The sequence below is a fragment of the Lynx rufus genome, unplaced genomic scaffold (assembly GCF_022079265.1).
Source record: "Lynx rufus isolate CCGP_SWC_20201006 ecotype Redwood Valley unplaced genomic scaffold, mLynRuf1.p SCAF_1, whole genome shotgun sequence".
Classification (NCBI taxonomy): domain Eukaryota; kingdom Metazoa; phylum Chordata; class Mammalia; order Carnivora; family Felidae; genus Lynx; species Lynx rufus.
Genome location: NW_025814823.1, coordinates 430,068 through 447,447, shown reverse-complemented (window position 1 = coordinate 447,447; position 17,380 = coordinate 430,068). Strand labels below are relative to the sequence as shown.

The 17,380-nt window shown below is 36.4% G+C and overlaps 1 protein-coding gene across 1 annotated transcript in view; it reads right to left on the bottom strand.

Moving 5' to 3' along the window:
* RNF17 (ring finger protein 17) overlaps positions 1 to 17,380 on the bottom strand; it is a 122,645-nt gene that overhangs the window by 57,664 nt on the left and 47,601 nt on the right. Inside the window, exons 14-17 of the mRNA XM_047077378.1 lie at positions 13,426 to 13,616; positions 12,362 to 12,503; positions 927 to 1,080; positions 598 to 713 (exon numbers count right to left, since the gene is read on the bottom strand). Of these exons, the coding sequence (XP_046933334.1) occupies positions 598 to 713; positions 927 to 1,080; positions 12,362 to 12,503; positions 13,426 to 13,616 (603 nt within the window). The remainder of the gene's footprint in view (positions 1 to 597; positions 714 to 926; positions 1,081 to 12,361; positions 12,504 to 13,425; positions 13,617 to 17,380) is intronic.

Sequence of the window (17,380 nt, the reverse complement as noted above, 5' to 3'; positions counted from 1 at the left end):
TTCTGAGTGATTCCTCTTTTTATCTGTATTTCCAAGTTTTTCCTATAATTTTTACCCATTTTTAAAATGAAAAATATTGTTTAACCAAATTCAAACGCTTAGGTGCAACATGAGATAGAAAATCAGCCTTAACCATATCTCTGGGGAGTAGGATTCCAAGAGAAGGGTAATTTTTCACTTTTTCTTCCAGACTTTTCTCTCTCTTGCACATGTTATATATACTTACACATAAATGAGATTGCAGTAAAAATACTCCTATGATGAGTTTTGTTTTCACAAAATACATCATCCTCTTACCTCATTATACTGGTATAACATTAAGAGCTGCAGAACAGTAATACATAGACACAAACATACATACACATATACATTTATAATTAATGCTTATTTGCTAAGATATACATACATCTTAATAACTTATAGTTGTTATATAGAAAATTATAGGAACCACAGCAACTCTTTTCTATAGTCTATGTGTTAGGAATTACTTACAGACAAAGATGTTAACAGAATATTTCTATGGTAAAAATGATTTCTAAAATTACTTTCATATTTGTGCTAATATTCTAACCCTATGATTCATGATAAATAGATTACCTTCTCTGGGGGATTCAGAAACTCATCCTTTATTTTACGCATTTCTTTAAGTGTTATTTTTGCAGTATTGCCAAAGTCCACATATTTAACTTCAACTTCACGACGTCCAGGCAATCCTTCAAAAGTTATGAAATTAGAAATTGCAAACTTGGAAAAAAAGAGACCCAGAGATTTACCTTCCAACATTACCCCTAGCTTACTAAAGATAGATAACTGAGCAAAATGTTAAGATCAAATAACATCACTTCCACGATTAATCTGTACCAACTCAAATGGGATCAGTTTTCAAGCATAACATTTGCCTGTAGAAATAGTGTGCAATCGCCTACCAACGACTTTTGCTCGGTACCAAACTCCATCTTCAAATTTAGCTACACAGGCTTGATCTTGAACTGGACAGAGGATTTCCAGATTTTCTCCATCTTCACTTTTATAGAATTCCTCAATTGTCTTTAATAGAAATAAAAAATCCAGGCTCTCTATCTAAGAGATAAAGGGATTAAAACACATGGTATGTATTATAAGCACTATTCATAAAATTACCAAATGTTAGAATCAGATAAATCATGTCACATAATTTATATTTGAAGTATCTTATTACAGAAGCAATATATAAAATTAGCAAATGTGGACATAACAAAAAGTTTTAAAAATCACATTTCTCCAGGGGCACCTGGGTGGCTCAGTTGGCTGAGCGTCCCAACTTCAGCTCAGGTCATGATCTCATGGTTCATGAGTTTGAGCACTATATCAGGCTTGCTGATGTTGGCACAGACCCTGCTTCAGATCTTCTGTCCCCTCCTCTCTCTGTTCCTTCCCTGCTCATGCTCTCTCTCAAAAATGAATAAGAACATTAAAAACATATCCAGATACCTTAAATGTATATCCTTCCAGATCCTTTTCTTATACACAAACTTTCCATATTTTTTAAAACAAAAATGAAATTATATCATATATGCAATTTGATTACAGTTTGATAATTTGCATTTTCTATCAGTTCTCACTTTTCTATTTCAGTAAGGATTCCTATTAACGCTCCAGACCACATTTAGATACCCCATGCTGACCTAAACCAGTATTCAATTCAAGACTACACATTATATCTGGTTATTTCAATAAATCTTTTAGAGTCTACCATGGTACTTTTATTTTAATGACTTAGTCTTGCTGAAGAGCATCTATTATGTAGTTACATCCTCATGCTATTATTTAGCTTGTTCCTCCATTAAGTAGTATCTAGCTCCTGGAATTTCCCAAAAGCTAAAAGTTGGTATCTATAGGTGTGATGGATTCAAACATTTTTTGGCCAGAATACAAGTAATTATACTTAAGTTGTAAATATACTTAGGTTGCAATACATCAAAAGACATAATAATCACTAACTCAACATTAACATGCTAAGATTCACATATAGATTGGGGTGATGATTCTGATCCCTCTGTTGTACAGTTATGTTTTTATCCTGTACCCACCAAATAATTCATGTAGTACTATTCTGGCATTATATGAATGTCCAGTTTCCTATCAACCATCAATCTCGTGGTTTTAAAGTGAATTGCTAATTCTTTAACTCAGTAATTTCAGTAGGGTTTGTGAAATGACTGCATTGAGCAAATCTGAAATTTCTTGTACTAAATAAGACTATTTGGTTACTGTAGTTCTTAAAGCATCTGAAACACAGTTCTTAAAAAAAAATCCCAAAACATCATAGATAAACGTTTATCTTTCCAAATAAAAATTCTTAAGTTTAAAAATACTTTAAAATCCATTTCAAATGGCAAAAAATTAGGTTTTTGTCTTTTTTGAGCATTATAATGTGAGTGGAAATTTTGTGAATCTAGCTTTTCTTGTTATTCCATTTAAATTACTTAAAATTTTAAAATTTTCTAAACTTTTATTTCTAAGTAGATATTATTCATGTTCTTCCATTAAATAGGTTATCCAAAGGGAACAGTGAAAAATTCAACAGAGGAGTGACATCAGCAAAATAGCAGACTGGGGGTTCCAAGTTCTCGTTCCCACACAGAAACATTGAAAAAAAATGAGAAGCCATATGAAATTTTTCAGAACTCTGGAAAAGTCAAGGGTTTACTTCAACCAAGCAAAACCCAATCAAGTTCCTGGCATTCAAAGAAATCTCTGTCAAAACATTTGCTGCACACAAGCTAAAGGAACAGAGACTTTAGTGATCACAAAAAGGAACAGTCTTTACAAAAATAGAATGGGAAAGTCTCAAACAAACCGACCACTATAGTCTTCAACAATTAAGAAAACCCAGCAAATCCCAGGGAGGTGGGGATCTGATTTTCAGAGTTACAACATTCTAATAGTCAAATGCCCAGTTTTCAACAACAAAAAAACCAGGTGAAATACAAAGAAAAAGGAAAACATGGCTCACTCATAGGAACAAAATAAATAGTAACCACCTCTGAGGAAGCCCAGATATTGGACTTACTAGACAAAGACTTTAGAACTGTCTTAAATATGTTCAAAGAACTAAAGGAACACATGGATAAAGAACTAGAGGAAACCAGAAAAACAATAAAGGACCAAAATTAAAATACCAACAAAGAGATAGAGATTATAAAAAGGAATCAAACAAATTCTGGAGCTGAAAAATACAATAAGTGAAGTGAAAAAAACACCAGAGGGTTCAACAGCATGTTTGAGCAAGCATGAGAAAGGATCAGTGAACCAGAAGATAGGGTAACTGAAATTATTAAGTGGGGAAAAGAAAAAAGAGCAAAGGGAACAGAGACTCAGGACTTGGATAGAGACTAAGGGTATCATTAGACATATTAATATACACATTATGGGAGTCTCTGAAGGAGAAGAGAAAGAAAGGAGCAAAACAATTATTTGAAGAAATAATTTCTGAAAACTTCCCAAATTTAGTGACAGACATGAATCTTTAAATCCAAGAAGCTCAATGTTATGGGTTAAATTATATCTCCAAGCAAGATGTGTTGGAGTTGGAACCTGAGAATGTGACATTATTTGGAAAAAGAATCTTAACAGAGATAATCAAGTGAAAATGATTATGGTAGGTCTTAATCCAATATGAGTGGTGTCATTAAAAGGGGAAGATTTAGGTACAGAGACAAACACAGAAGAATGCATGTGAAGATGAAAGCAGAGATTATGGTAATGCAAGTCACAGACCACCCAAAATTTCCAGCTAACCACCAGAAACTAGGAGAAAAGAATGGAATATTCTCACTCACAGCTCTAAGGAACCAACCCTATTTATACCTGAATCTCACACTTCTAGACTCCAGAACTATGGGGCAATAAATTTATGGTCTTTAAGTCACTTAATTTGTGTAACTTTGTTATTGCAACCCTCGGAAATGAATACAGATTTTGATTTTGAGAAGGAGGGTGTTGCTGTAAAAAATACCTAAAATGTGGGTGTGTCTTTGGAATTAGGTAATGGATAGAGAAGAAGTTTTGAAGTGTTTGAATGAAAAGTCCAGATTGCTTTGAAAAGAATTTTGGTAGAAATATGAATGTCAAAGTTTCTTCTGGTGAGATCTCAGACAGAAATTAGGAGCATGTTATTGGAAACTAGAGGAAAGGCAATCCTTGATATAAAGTGGTAGAGAACTTGGTTGAATTGTATTCTGTCAGATAGAAAGTAGAACTTTAATATTTAGCTGAGGAAATCTCTAAGAAAATTGTTGAATGTGCAGCTTGGTTTCTCCTTGCTGTTTACAGCAAAACACGAGAAGACAGAGATAAAGAATTGCTAAACATAAAGGAAACAGAACTTGAATTTAGAAAATTTTCAGCCTATCCATATTGTAAACAATGAGAAAGTATGCTTAGAGAGGACACCAAGGGTGTGGCTGAAGAGATTATGGGCAGGTGGCTTGTGGATCCAATCAATCATCTCAGCAGAAACTCTGCCAGCTTGAAATGGAGGGAATAGAGATGGGAAGAAAGAAGGAAGGCTGTTGAACTTATGGGATTCTATAGGCAGGAAGTGAACTGATGGAGCTGTTCAGCCCTGCACATGTTTTATCTTTGAAGAAAAAGGTATAATGACCCTGAAGGTAGTTCAGAGGCTGGCGTGTCTGCTACTGCCACCAGGAGCCCAGAGGGCACAAGTCTGAGAGGCAGGATTGACTTGTCCTCTGTTCCAAGAGGTGCAGCCTCCTGGGTTCCACAGCATGAAGACAAATACTCAATTCCAATAATTGAGGCTGCTTCTAGAGCTGAGTAGGTAAAGCCAAAATAGGCTGAATAATCCTAGTGGGACTGAAAGGTGGAGCATCTAGCCAGTGAAGATTATTCTCAAGTCATAAGAATCTAATAGAATTTGCCCCGCTAGGTTTTAGATTCCTCTGGTTTCACATATTCAGATATAGACAAGAATTTTGCCCCAGCTTGTATGCTACTAATTCTTCACCTGTACTTGAATTAGACGATGAGATTTGGGACTTTTGGCTGATGATACTTATGTATAAGATTTTGGACTTAGAATTGATGCTGGAATGATTGGGATGGGATGAATGCATTTTGTATGTGAGAAGGACATGAATTTCTGATGGAGCAGAGAGTAGACTGCTTTGGGAACTGTGTCCTCCTCAAAAAATATGTTGGAGTTCTAACCCCTCAGTACCTCAGAATGTAACCTTATTGAAGATAGGGTTTTACAGAGCTTATCAAGTTAAAATAAAGTCTTAGGTGGGACCTAATTCAATATGACTGGTGTCCTTATTAGAGACAGACAAGTTCAGAGAAAATGCCATGTGAAGGCAGCAGAAGAGACTGGGATAATGCAGAAGCCAACAAGTGGTAAAGATTGCCAGCATACCACCAAAATCTAGGGAAAAGACATGGAATGGATTTTCCCTCTAAGACCTCAGAAGGAATGAAACCTGCCAACACCCTGATTTTAGACTTCTAGACTCCATCACTTCAGACCACAAAATTTTGTCATTTAAGCTATCCACTTTATGGTATTGTGTTACAATGGCCCTAGGATGCTAATACACTCAACAAACCCCAAGTAGAATAAACCCAAAGAGACACACTCATACGCATTATAATCAAATTATCAATAACCAGAGACAAAGGCAGAATCTTGAAAACAGTGAGAGAGAAGCAACTTGTCATGTACAAGGGATCACCAGTGAGATTACTTGCTGATTTCTTCTAAGAAACCTTTGAGGAAAGAAGACAATACGGAGATAAATTTAAAGTGCTGGAAAAAAAAAAAACCCTGTCAACTGAGAATTACAGATCATCAAAACTGTCCTTCAAAAATAAGGGAGAAATTCAGCCATTCACAGAGAAACAAGTGGTGAGGAAATGCACTACCACTAAAGGGAGTCCTTTAGGTAGAGCTAGAAGGATGATAGAGTGTAGCTCTAGCATGTAACTCAGAGCCACATGAAGATATAAAGATCTGTGGTTCAGGTAAATACAAGGACACACATGAAAGAAATATTAATTTTGGTTTGTAACTCCACTTTTATTTCTATTTATTTCTATAGGATAATATCTATTTCTATAGGACTTAAAAAACAAAATCAGAAATCTATTAGCACACAATGTATAAAGATTACTTTTTTAATATTTATTTTTGAGAGAGGGCACACAAGCAGAGAAGGGGCAGAAAGAGAGGGAGACACAGAATCCAAAGCAGGCTCCAGGCTCTGAGCTATCAGCAGAGAACCTGACAGAGGGCTCGAACTTGTGAACCGTGAGATCATGACCTGAGCCAAAGTCAGATGCTTAGTCGACTGAACTACCCAGGTGTCCTAAAGATTAATTTTTGACATCAATAATATAAATGGGGAATTTGGAGCTGCAGAGGAGTAGGGTTTTGTGCAATTAAAGTTGGTATAAGTTCATATTAGATTGTTATAACTTTAGAATATTATATGTAATCCCCATGGTAATTATAAAAAAAACTATAGATATATACAAAAGGAAATAAGAAGATAATCAAAACATGAAACTACAACATTTGCAAAGCCATGTTCCCTGTAGCATTATTCACAATAGCCAAGAGGTGGATGCAAACCAAATGTCCATCAATGGATGAATGGATTATGGAGAGAGTTTTAGTTCTGCAAAATGAAAGTTCTATAGATCTGTTGCACAACAATGTGGGTATGGTTAACGCTACTGAACTGTACATTTAAAAATGGTTAGATAGTAAATTTTGTTATTTTTTTATGACAATGTTTTTTTAAAAATATAAAAAATGACATTACAAAAAAAACCCCACACAACTAAACACAATAGAGATAAGTAATACAAGAAATGAGAGACAAAAAAGCTAGAAGATATACAAAAAACAAATAGCAAAATGGCAGAAGCCTTTCCAACAGTAGGTACTTTAAATGGATTAAACTCTCCAATTAAAAGGTAGATTTGCAGAATGGATTTTAAATCTTTTTTTTTTTTAATGTTTATTTATTTTTGAGAGAGAAGGAGAGTGCGATTAGGGGAGGGACAGAGATTCCAAAACAGACTCTGTGCTGATAGCTGAAAGCCTGATGCGGGGCTTGAAATTATGAACCAGGAGATGGTGATCTGAGCCAAAGGTGGATGCTTAACTGACTGAGCCACCCAGGTGCCCTTACAGAATGGGTTTTTAAAAAATGGTCCAACTATATGCTATCTATAAGATAATCACTTTAGATACAAAAACATACATTGGTTGAAAGTGAAAAATTAGAAAATGGTATTCCATGCAAACAGTAACCAAAAGAGAGCCGGGGTGGCTACGCTATTACCAGACAAAATAGACTCTAAGTCAGATAATATTACAAGAAACAAAGAATGACATTATACATCGATAAAAGGGTGAATTAACCAACAAGACGTAACAATTACAAATATATATGCACCAAACATCAGAGCCCTCAAATATATGATACAAATATTGACAGAATTGAAGGGAGACAGTTTTTCAATAAAAGGAGACTTAAGTGCTTCATTTTCAAGAACTACAAAGATTATCAAGATGAAAAAAGATTACTTGAACAACAGTATAAACCCCTTACACATGAAAGACATATATAGAACATTCAAGCCAACAGAATTTTTCTCAAGTGCACATGAAACATTCTCAGGATAGACAATACGTTAGGCAACAAAACAAGCCCTAATAAATTTTAAAAGACTGAAAACATACACAGTATCTCTCCTGATCACAATGGAAGAAGACTAGAAATTAACAGAGAAAAACTGAAAAATTCACAACAAACTTATGGCATGTAGCAAAAGTCGTGCTAAAAGGGAACTTTACAGCTGTAAAATATATACAGTAAAGAAAAGAAAGATCATAAATAACCTAATGATAAACCTTAAGGGAAAAAAAAGGTAAAATAAACCCAAAACTGGAAGGAAGAAAATAATAAAGATTAGAGCCTATATATAAATAAAATAGAAAAAAGAGAAACAATGGCTAAAAAAAACAAAATCAAAAGTTGGCTTTTGAAAAATTAACAAAATTCACAAACCACTGACTAAGAAAAAAAGGAAAAATGCAAATTACTAAAGTCAGAAACAAAATGTGTCAAGTTGGGGCACTTGGGTGGCTCAGCTGGTTAAGCGCCTGACTTTGGAGCAGGTCTGTGAGTTTCAGCCCCACATCGGGCTCTGTGCTGACAACAGGGAGCCTGGAGCCTGCTTCAGATTCTGTGTCTCCCCTCTCTGCCCCTCCCCCACTCACACCTCTGTCTCTTTCTGTCAAAAGTAAATAAAAACATTAAAAAAATTAAAAGAAAATGCTACCGATTTTAATAAATAAAAAGCATTATAAGAATCTACTATAATTAGAAACACCTACCAAAACTGAATCATGAATAAATAAAAAAAAGCTGAGCAGACTTGTATCTAGCAAGGAGACTGAATCAGTAATCAAAAACTTCCAAATTAAGAAATGCCCTGGATCATATGGCTTCTATGATGAATTCTATCAAACTGATAGTTACCTAAAAGGAGGTGGTTGGGGGGGATGGGTTAAATAGGTGATGGGGGATTAAGGAGAGCACTTGTGAGGAGCACCAGGTGATATATAAGGAAATAATGCATCACTATATTGTACACCTGAAAATAATATTACACTGTAAGTGGAATTAAATAAACACTTAAAAAAATTAATACCATCCCTTCTTGGACTCTTCCAAAAAATTGGGGGGATAAACTCATCCTAACTCATTTTAAGAGGCCAACATTACCAGAAACTAAAGCCATACATAGACATGATAAGAAAACTATAGACCAATACCATTTATAAACACTGATGTAAAAACCCTCAACAAAATACTTACAAAACAAATTCAATGGCATATTAGAAGGATTATATATCATGATCTAGGGGAGATGGATTCCTGGAATGCAATGATGGTTTAAAATACAAAACAAACTAAAACAATGCAAAAGACATTAACAGAATGAAGGAAAAAGAAAGACCATGATCATCTCAGTTGATGCAAAAATTGTATTAAAAAAATTTTTTTAAATATTTATTTATTTTTGAGAGACAGACAGACAGAGTGTGAGCTGGGGAGGAGCAGAGAGAGAGAGAGGGAGACACAGAATCCAAAACAGGCTCCAGGCTCCAAGCTGTCAGCAGAGAGCCTGATGAGGGGCTCGAATCCACAAACCACCCGATCGTGACCTAAGCAGAAGTCAGATGCTTAACCGACTGAGCTACCCAGGTGCCCCCAAAATGGTATTATTACTTTTTTTAAAATTTAAATTCAAGTTAGTTAACATATGGTGTATTAGTATTGGTTTCAGGAGTAGAATTTAGTGATTCATCACTTACATTTAACACCCAGTGCTCATTCCAACAAGTGTCCTCCTTAATGCCCATCACCCATCTAGCCCATCCTCCAACCCTTCTCTCCCTCTCCTCTAACAGGAATTGAAGGAAATTTCTTCAACATCATAAAGGCCATATGAGAAAAACCCACAGATACCATTGTCAATGGTGAAAGACAAAAGCTTTTCCCCTCAGACAGAAGAAAAAGATGCCTGCCTTTTCTACTTGTATTCAACATGATATTAGAACTTCTACCAGAGCTATTAAATAAGAAAGAGAAACAAAAGGCATCCCAACTGTCAGAAGTAAAATAATCTTTTTTGTAGCTGATATAATTTTATATGTACAAAACTCTAAAGAATCCACAAAGAAAACCTGTTAGAAAAAAACTCAGCAAACTTACAAAATATAAAACCAAGACATAAAAGTTAGTTATGTTTCTATTTAACAGTAATGAAAAATCCGAAAATGAAAGTAATAATTCCCTCTACAATACCATCCAAAAAGGTGATACACTTAAGAATAAACTTAAACAAGACACTTGCTGTATATTACACAACAGTGATAAAAGAAATGAAAGAAGACAAAAATAAGAGGAAAGACATCCCACATTCATGGATTGAAAGACCTAATATTGTTGACAATACCACCCAAAGCAATCTACAATGCAATGCAGTCTCTATCAAAATCTCAGTGATGTTTCAGGCAGAACAGAAAAACCCACCCTAAAAAAGTCATACGGAATCTCAAGGGACCACAAATTGCCAAAACAGTTTTGAAAAAGAACAAAGTTGGAGAACTCACACAGCCCGATTTCAAAACTTGCTATATAAAGCTATGGTAATCAAAAAAGTGTGCTACTGGCATAAGAACAGATAGACTGATGGAGTAAATAGAGATCCCAGAAATAAACCTTCACATATATTATGGCTAACTGCATATTGACAAGTATGCCAAGACCATTCAATGGAGAAAAGACCATCTTTTCAACAAACAATGCTGGGAAAACTGGACATCCACATGGAAAATAATGAAATTGGACTCTTCTCTCGTATCATACACAAAAGTTCACTCGAAATCAAAGACTTAAGTCTAACAGCTAAAACTATAAAACTCTTAGAAGAAACCATAAGGGAAAAGCTTCGTAATGTTAGATTCAGCAAAAATTTCTTGACTATGACACTAAAAGCACAGGCAACAAAAGAAAAAAACAGAAAAACTGGATTACCAAATTAAAATTTTTTGTGGATCAAAGAATGCTACCAAGAGAGTAAAAAGGCAGCCCACAGAATGGGGGGGAAAATCTGAAAATGATGTATCTGACAAAGGATTAAAATCCATGATGTATAAAGAACTCCTACACTCCAACAACAAAATAATCCAATTCAAAAACGGTCAAAGGACTGGAATAGGTCTTTCTCCAGAGAAAATATACAAATGGCCAATACACACATGGAAAAATGTATTCAACAATCTGAGCCATGTGGAAAATGCAAATCAAATCCATAATGAGATACAATCCATATCCTAAACAGCTATTACTTAAAAAAAAAAAGTGTTGGTGAGGATATGGAAAAATTGGAACTCTTATGCATTGCTAATGGAAATATAAAATGGTGCAGCATTGTGGAAAACAGTTTGGCAGTTCTTCAGAAAGACAAACCGAATTATAATATAAGTTAGCAATTCCAGACCTAGGTATAAACCCAAAAAAATTGAAAGCAGAGACTCAAACACTAGAACACCCATGTTTATAGCGGCATTATTCACAATAGCCAAAAGGTTGAAACAATCCAAGTGTCCATCAACATATGAATGTATAAACAAAATGTAGTATATACATACATTGAAATATTATTCAGTCATGAAAAGGAATGAAATTCTGATACATGCTATAACATGTAAACATTATGCTAAGTGAAACAGATAAATTCATAAAGACAGTAGGACAAGTTATCAGAGGCTGGGGGTGGGGAAGAAAAATGGGGAGTTATTGTTTAAGGGTTACTGAGCTATTTGGGATGTGAAACAGTTCTGGAGATGAATAATGGCAACAGTTGCATGACACTTGGGGTATTTAATGGTACTGAACCATACATTAATGGTTAAAATAGTTAATTTTATATATGTTTTACTTCAATTTAAATATAAGACACTGTAAAAAAAATTCAATAAAAGAAATGTATGCAAGTCCTAACTTAGGGCCAAATAAGGCGACTTCCACAACTTATCTGGGGAGCCCGCAGAACATGGTACAGGGTTTAAGATGACAGGTTCTGAATGAAGCTACACTACCCAGTCTAATCCTGGCTCCACCTTTCTGTAGCTGTGTGACCTCAGGCAAGTTGCTTCATCCTTTTGGTCAGAATCTCCAATCTAGACAAAAATACTAGTGTCTTTCTCACAGGATTGTTATAAAGATTAATGAGTTATTCACTTATTATTGCCCTTAGAATGAGTTAATTCATATGAAGCACTGACACAAAGAGATTAATAATGACGAACTCATTGTTAGTAGCTAGCTAAACAAACCCATCAATCCACATTCAAAATTAAATATGAATGGCTTTGATCTGAATTTATTTTGGTGTTCAAATTCAGAAAATTACCTAGTAATAATTAGTAAATTCTCAGATGTTCACGGTCAGAAACAGGTTTTATCATAGTATTTTGATGACAGTTCTACGTGCTTTCCTATTGCCCAGATTTCATAAGGTAGCAAGAAACACATATATTAGGTATCCTTCACTGTCCTTTCCTTCTATATTTCACTAATTTGCATGATTAAGAGTTTCTTAAATTACTACGAATCATGAGAATTTCTTGTTTAAAGTTGCAGCTATGAAACTTAAATTTACAGAATGTTGGTATTGGATTGTTCTAAAAGTCATACTAGGTACTCATTTCCCTTATACATTGCTACTTAAAATTTGAAAAAAAATACTTGGTCTCTAAGGAATACTAAATACTTACCAACTGAAGATAGAAATCAGTAGGACTATTTATGTGACAAACCATAACTGAAACATCTGTCATTTCTTTAGGCAAAACAGGCGGGTGATAATGTAAAGTCATATTTTTTTCAGAGTGGCTTCTTGGTGATTGTGACCTAAACCTAATCGAAAGCACAATCAAAGCATAAGCAAGAACCATTTTCTTCAAAGAATCTCTTCTCTTAGCAATTTGGTCTGAAGAAAAGACTTGTGCATATACTTATTTATCTACCAAGAGTATTCCCTTTCCAATTTCTCTTCTAATACATTTCTTGGTATTGTCTCCAATTATCAAACTAGGTTAAATAAGATGTCAAGTCTCCAAAGTCAACAATTGACCTTCAATTTTGTGTTGGAACATTTTTGAGCCAGGCCTGTTTCTTCTACTCAGATTCAAGGATTCTCCTCTTTTGAACAAAAACAAAACAAAACAAAAAAACAGTTTCTCATCTTTCAGTTAAATTGATAACCATAGTTCATAGTAGCACCCAGGCCAGCTGAGGGTCTCCGTGGGCCCCCTCCAGCTCTAATACTACTCTTATTTCTCTACAATGAAACCTACTTGGGTCACTTCCAGAGTCATCTCCCCACTCGGACAAAAAGTTAGTATCTTCCACTATCTCTCTCAGTCGTCCTACTTTGTTCATCAGTGATGGGGGTGGGGGAAGAAACTTGAAGTATCTATTCTAGATTCAGACATTAAATACAGAGTGGGTGATCATGAACTTACTCTAAAGGGTAGAAAATTTAAGTCAGGCACTGTTAAACTGTAATTCTTAAAACCCTAGGGGAGCTGTCTGTGAAGTTATCAGGAGTCTAAAATTTGTTTCAGTATCTACAGTTTCTATTTTGAGTTGTAATTGAGTTTTAATTTCTTTATTAAATTATCTGAATGTCATTTTCTGACAACTATACTTAGAAAACTAATAGCGTTTTTTTTAATCTCTTAATGTTCACTTTGGAGTCAGTCCATAGTTTTTAAAGGTAAATTCTGCTATTCCAATTTATAACTATAATCTCAAAAGTATTTAATAAGTTACCTACCTTGCTAATTCCATAAAAACTAATGCATCTCTAAGAGACACAGGCATATCACTGCTTATTTGATTTGTTGGTGGTTTCTGCAGGTCTACAATAAGCACACCATCTTCTTCTCTAAAAACTTTCATTAAAACAGCCTTGTTATTTACCATTTTCAAAAATTCTACTTTAGCTTCTTCTCCCCAGCCTTCATTCTGTGGAAAAAGTAAAATTCCGATGTACTTAGTAATTATAATTAGGGCTAATGGTACAATACTCTGGATTTATCTTTGGTTTTGTTTTGTTTGGATTTGGCTTTATACAACCAAAGACTGCAAACGAGCAAAGGGACTCAACCATAGACACTAAACAACAGCTATGGTCATAAACCCAAGGTCAGTGCTTATGTATGCACAATATATGGATGTGTGTGTGTGTGTGTGTGTGTGTGTGTGTGTGTGTGTGTGTGAGCTCTATGCCCAATATGGGGCTTGAACTCATGACCCCAAGATCAAGAGTCACATGTTCTGAGCCAGCCAGGTGCCCCTAGACCTTTGATTTTATGAACAGTCTCAAGGTGTCCGTAAGCTATTGTACTTTAGAATTTAGTTTCACCTCTGAATATTAATACGAAGATTATAAATATTCTAAAATAAAACAAGTATTGCATAGTTTTTTTTTCTCTTAAATGACAAATTCAAAAGGTAATTTTGAAAGTATAATGGGAGCCATGTAATGCAATCAAGATATCTGTAATCATCAGTTAACTGAGTTTCCGTTAACTAGGAATATAGGAGGTACATGCTACTTAAACAGTAAGGATAAGTATTCACTCATTTAAAAAAATTTTAAGTTGATCTTTGAATCTTTAAGTCCCCCCCACCATACCTAAAGTAAATTTTAAGAGTTAAAACTATACATTTCTGGTGTTAAGTTCTTTATAGATTTTAAATATTAATCCCTTATCAGATACATTATTTGCAAATATCTTCTCCCATTCAACAGTCTGCCTTTTCGTTTTGTTCATGGCTTCCTTTATTGTGCAAAAGTTTTTTATTTTGGTGTAGTTCCAAATACATTATTTTTGCTTTTGTTTCCTTTGCCTGAGGAGACATATCTAGAAAAATGTTACTCTGGCCGATGTCAAAGAAATTACTGTTTTATTTAGGACTTTTATGGCTTCAGGTCTCATATTTAGGAATTTAATTCATTTTGTGTTTCTTTTTGTGCATGGTATGAGAAAATGGTCCAGTTTCCCAGCACCATTTATTGAAGAGACGGTCTTTTCCCCATTGTATATCCTTGCCTCATTGGTCATAGATTAATTGATCTTATAAGCATGGGCTTATTTCTGGGTTCTCTATTCTGTTCCATTACTATTTTTATTAGTATAGCTTTGTAGTATATTTTGAAATCTGGAATTGTGATACCTCCAGCAGAGCTGTTGAATCGCTCTGTTGTATACCTGAAACTAATGTAACTGTGTGTGCCAACTATGCTCAAATTTTGAAAAAGCTACGTTTCTTAAAAAATAAAACCTCTTTCTAAAGGTTATAAAATTAAATTCAACTCAGAAAATGCCAAAAATTACAAAAGACAAAATTTAAACCAATTTTACCATTTTGAGGAAAACACCGCGTGTGATATATTTCCTTTTACTTTTTATTTATTCATTCTTCCAAATATATGTTGAATGAGTACTATGTGCTAGGTAATCTGCTATGTGCTGGGAATACAATGATGGGCAAAGACACAGACTCCTGCTTTCATAGATTTCATAATAATGTAACAGTTTAACATATATTCTTACACACAATTCCTGTCTTGTAGGAGTTGTTGAGTCTTGCTGGGGAATAGACAATGCAAGTAAATATGCAAGTACTTATGCTTAAATGTTTATGAAATTTTTCCTAAACTGCAAAGTAATATGTGATATGGGCTACAACTAAGGAACAAAGTGTCACAAAAATAGTAAAGAAATGGAAACTCACACTACACTATATTTAAAAATTTTTCAGGTCCAGGGGGAAGATGGCGGCGTAGGAGGACACTGGGCTCACCGCGCGTCCTGCTGATCGCTTAGATTCCACCTACACCTGCCTAAATAACCCAGAAAACCACCAGAGGATTAGCAGAACGGAGTCGCCGGAGCCAAGCGCAGACGAGAGGCCCACGGAAGAGGGTAGGAAGGGCGGCGAGGTGGTGCGCACTCCACGGACTGGCGGGAGGGAGCTGGGGCGGAGGGGCGGCTCGCCGGCCAAGCAGAGCCCCCGAGTCTGGCTGGCAAAAGCGGAGGGGACTGACGGACTGTGTTCCGACAGCAAGCGCGACTTAGCGACTTAGCGTCTGGGAGGTCATAAGTTAACAGCTCTGCTCGGAAAGCGGGAAGGCTGGAGGACAAAGGGAGGGAGAGCTGCTGAGCCCCCGGACGACAGAGCTCAGTTTGGTGGGGAACAAAGGCGCTCGCCAGCGCCATCTCCCCCGCCCATCCCCCAGCCAAAATCCCAAAGAGAACCAGTTCCCGCCAGGGAACTTGCTCGCTCTGCCCAAACACCCAACTCTGTGCTTCTACGGAGCCAAACCTCCGGCAGCGGATCTGACTCCCTCCCGCTGCCACAGGGCCCCTCCTGAAGTGGATCACCTAAGGAGAAGCGAGCTAAGCCTGCCCCTCCTGCCCCTGTGCACCTTGCCTACCCACCCCAGCTAATACGCCAGATCTCCAGCATCACAAGCCTGGCAGTGTGCAAGTAGCCCAGACGGGCCACGCCACCCCACAGTGAATCCCGCCCCTAGGAGAGGGGAAGAGAAGGCACACACCAGTCTGACTGTGGCCCCAGCGGTGGGCTGGGGGCAGACATCAGGTAGGACTGCGGCCCCGCCCACCAACTCCAGTTATACACCACAGCACAGGGGAAGTGCCCTGCAGGTCCTCACCATGCCAGGGACTATCCAAAATGACCAAGCGGAAGAATTCCCCTCAGAAGAATCTCCAGGAAATAACAACAGCTAATGAGCTGATCAAAAAGGATTTAAATAATATAACAGAAAGTGAATTTAGAATAATAGTCATAAAATTAATCGCTGGGCTGGAAAACAGTATACAGGACAGCAGAGAATCTCTTGCTACAGAGATCAAGGGACTAAGGAACAGTCACGAGGAGCTGAAAAACGCTTTAAACGAAATGCAAAACAAAATGGAAACCACCATGGCTCGGATTGAAGAGGCAGAGGAGAGAATAGGTGAACTAGAAGATAAAGTTACGGAAAAAGAGGAAGCTGAGAAAAAGAGAGATAAAAAAATCCAGGAGTATGAGGGGAAAATTAGAGAACTAAGTGATACACTAAAAAGAAAATAATATACGCATAATTGGTATCCCAGAGGAGGAAGAGAGAGGGAAAGGTGCTGAAGGGGTACTTGAAGAAATAATAGCTGAGAACTTCCCTGAACTGGGGAAGGAAAAAGGCATTGAAATCCAAGAGGCACAGAGAACTCCCTTCAGACGTAACTTGAATCGATCTTCTGCACGACATAGCATAGTGAAACTGGCAAAATACAAGGATAAAGAGAAAATTCTGAAAGCAGCAAGGGGTAAACGTGCCCTCACATATAAAGGGAGACCTATAAGACTCGTGACTGATCTCTCTTTTGAAACTTGGCAGGCCAGAAAGAATTGGCACGAGATTTTCAGGGTGCTAGACAGCAAAAATATGCAGCCGAGAATCCTTTATCCAGCAAGTCTGTCATTTAGAATAGAAGGAGAGATAAAGGTCTTCCCAAACAAACAAAAACTGAAGGAATTTGTCACCACTAAACCAGCCCTACAAGAGATCCTAAGGGGGACCCTGTGAGACAAAGTACCAGAGACATCAGTACAAGCATAAAACATACAGACATCACAATGACTCTAAACCTGTATCTTTCTATAATAACACTGAATGTAAATGGATTAAATGCGCCAACCAAAAGACATAGGGTATC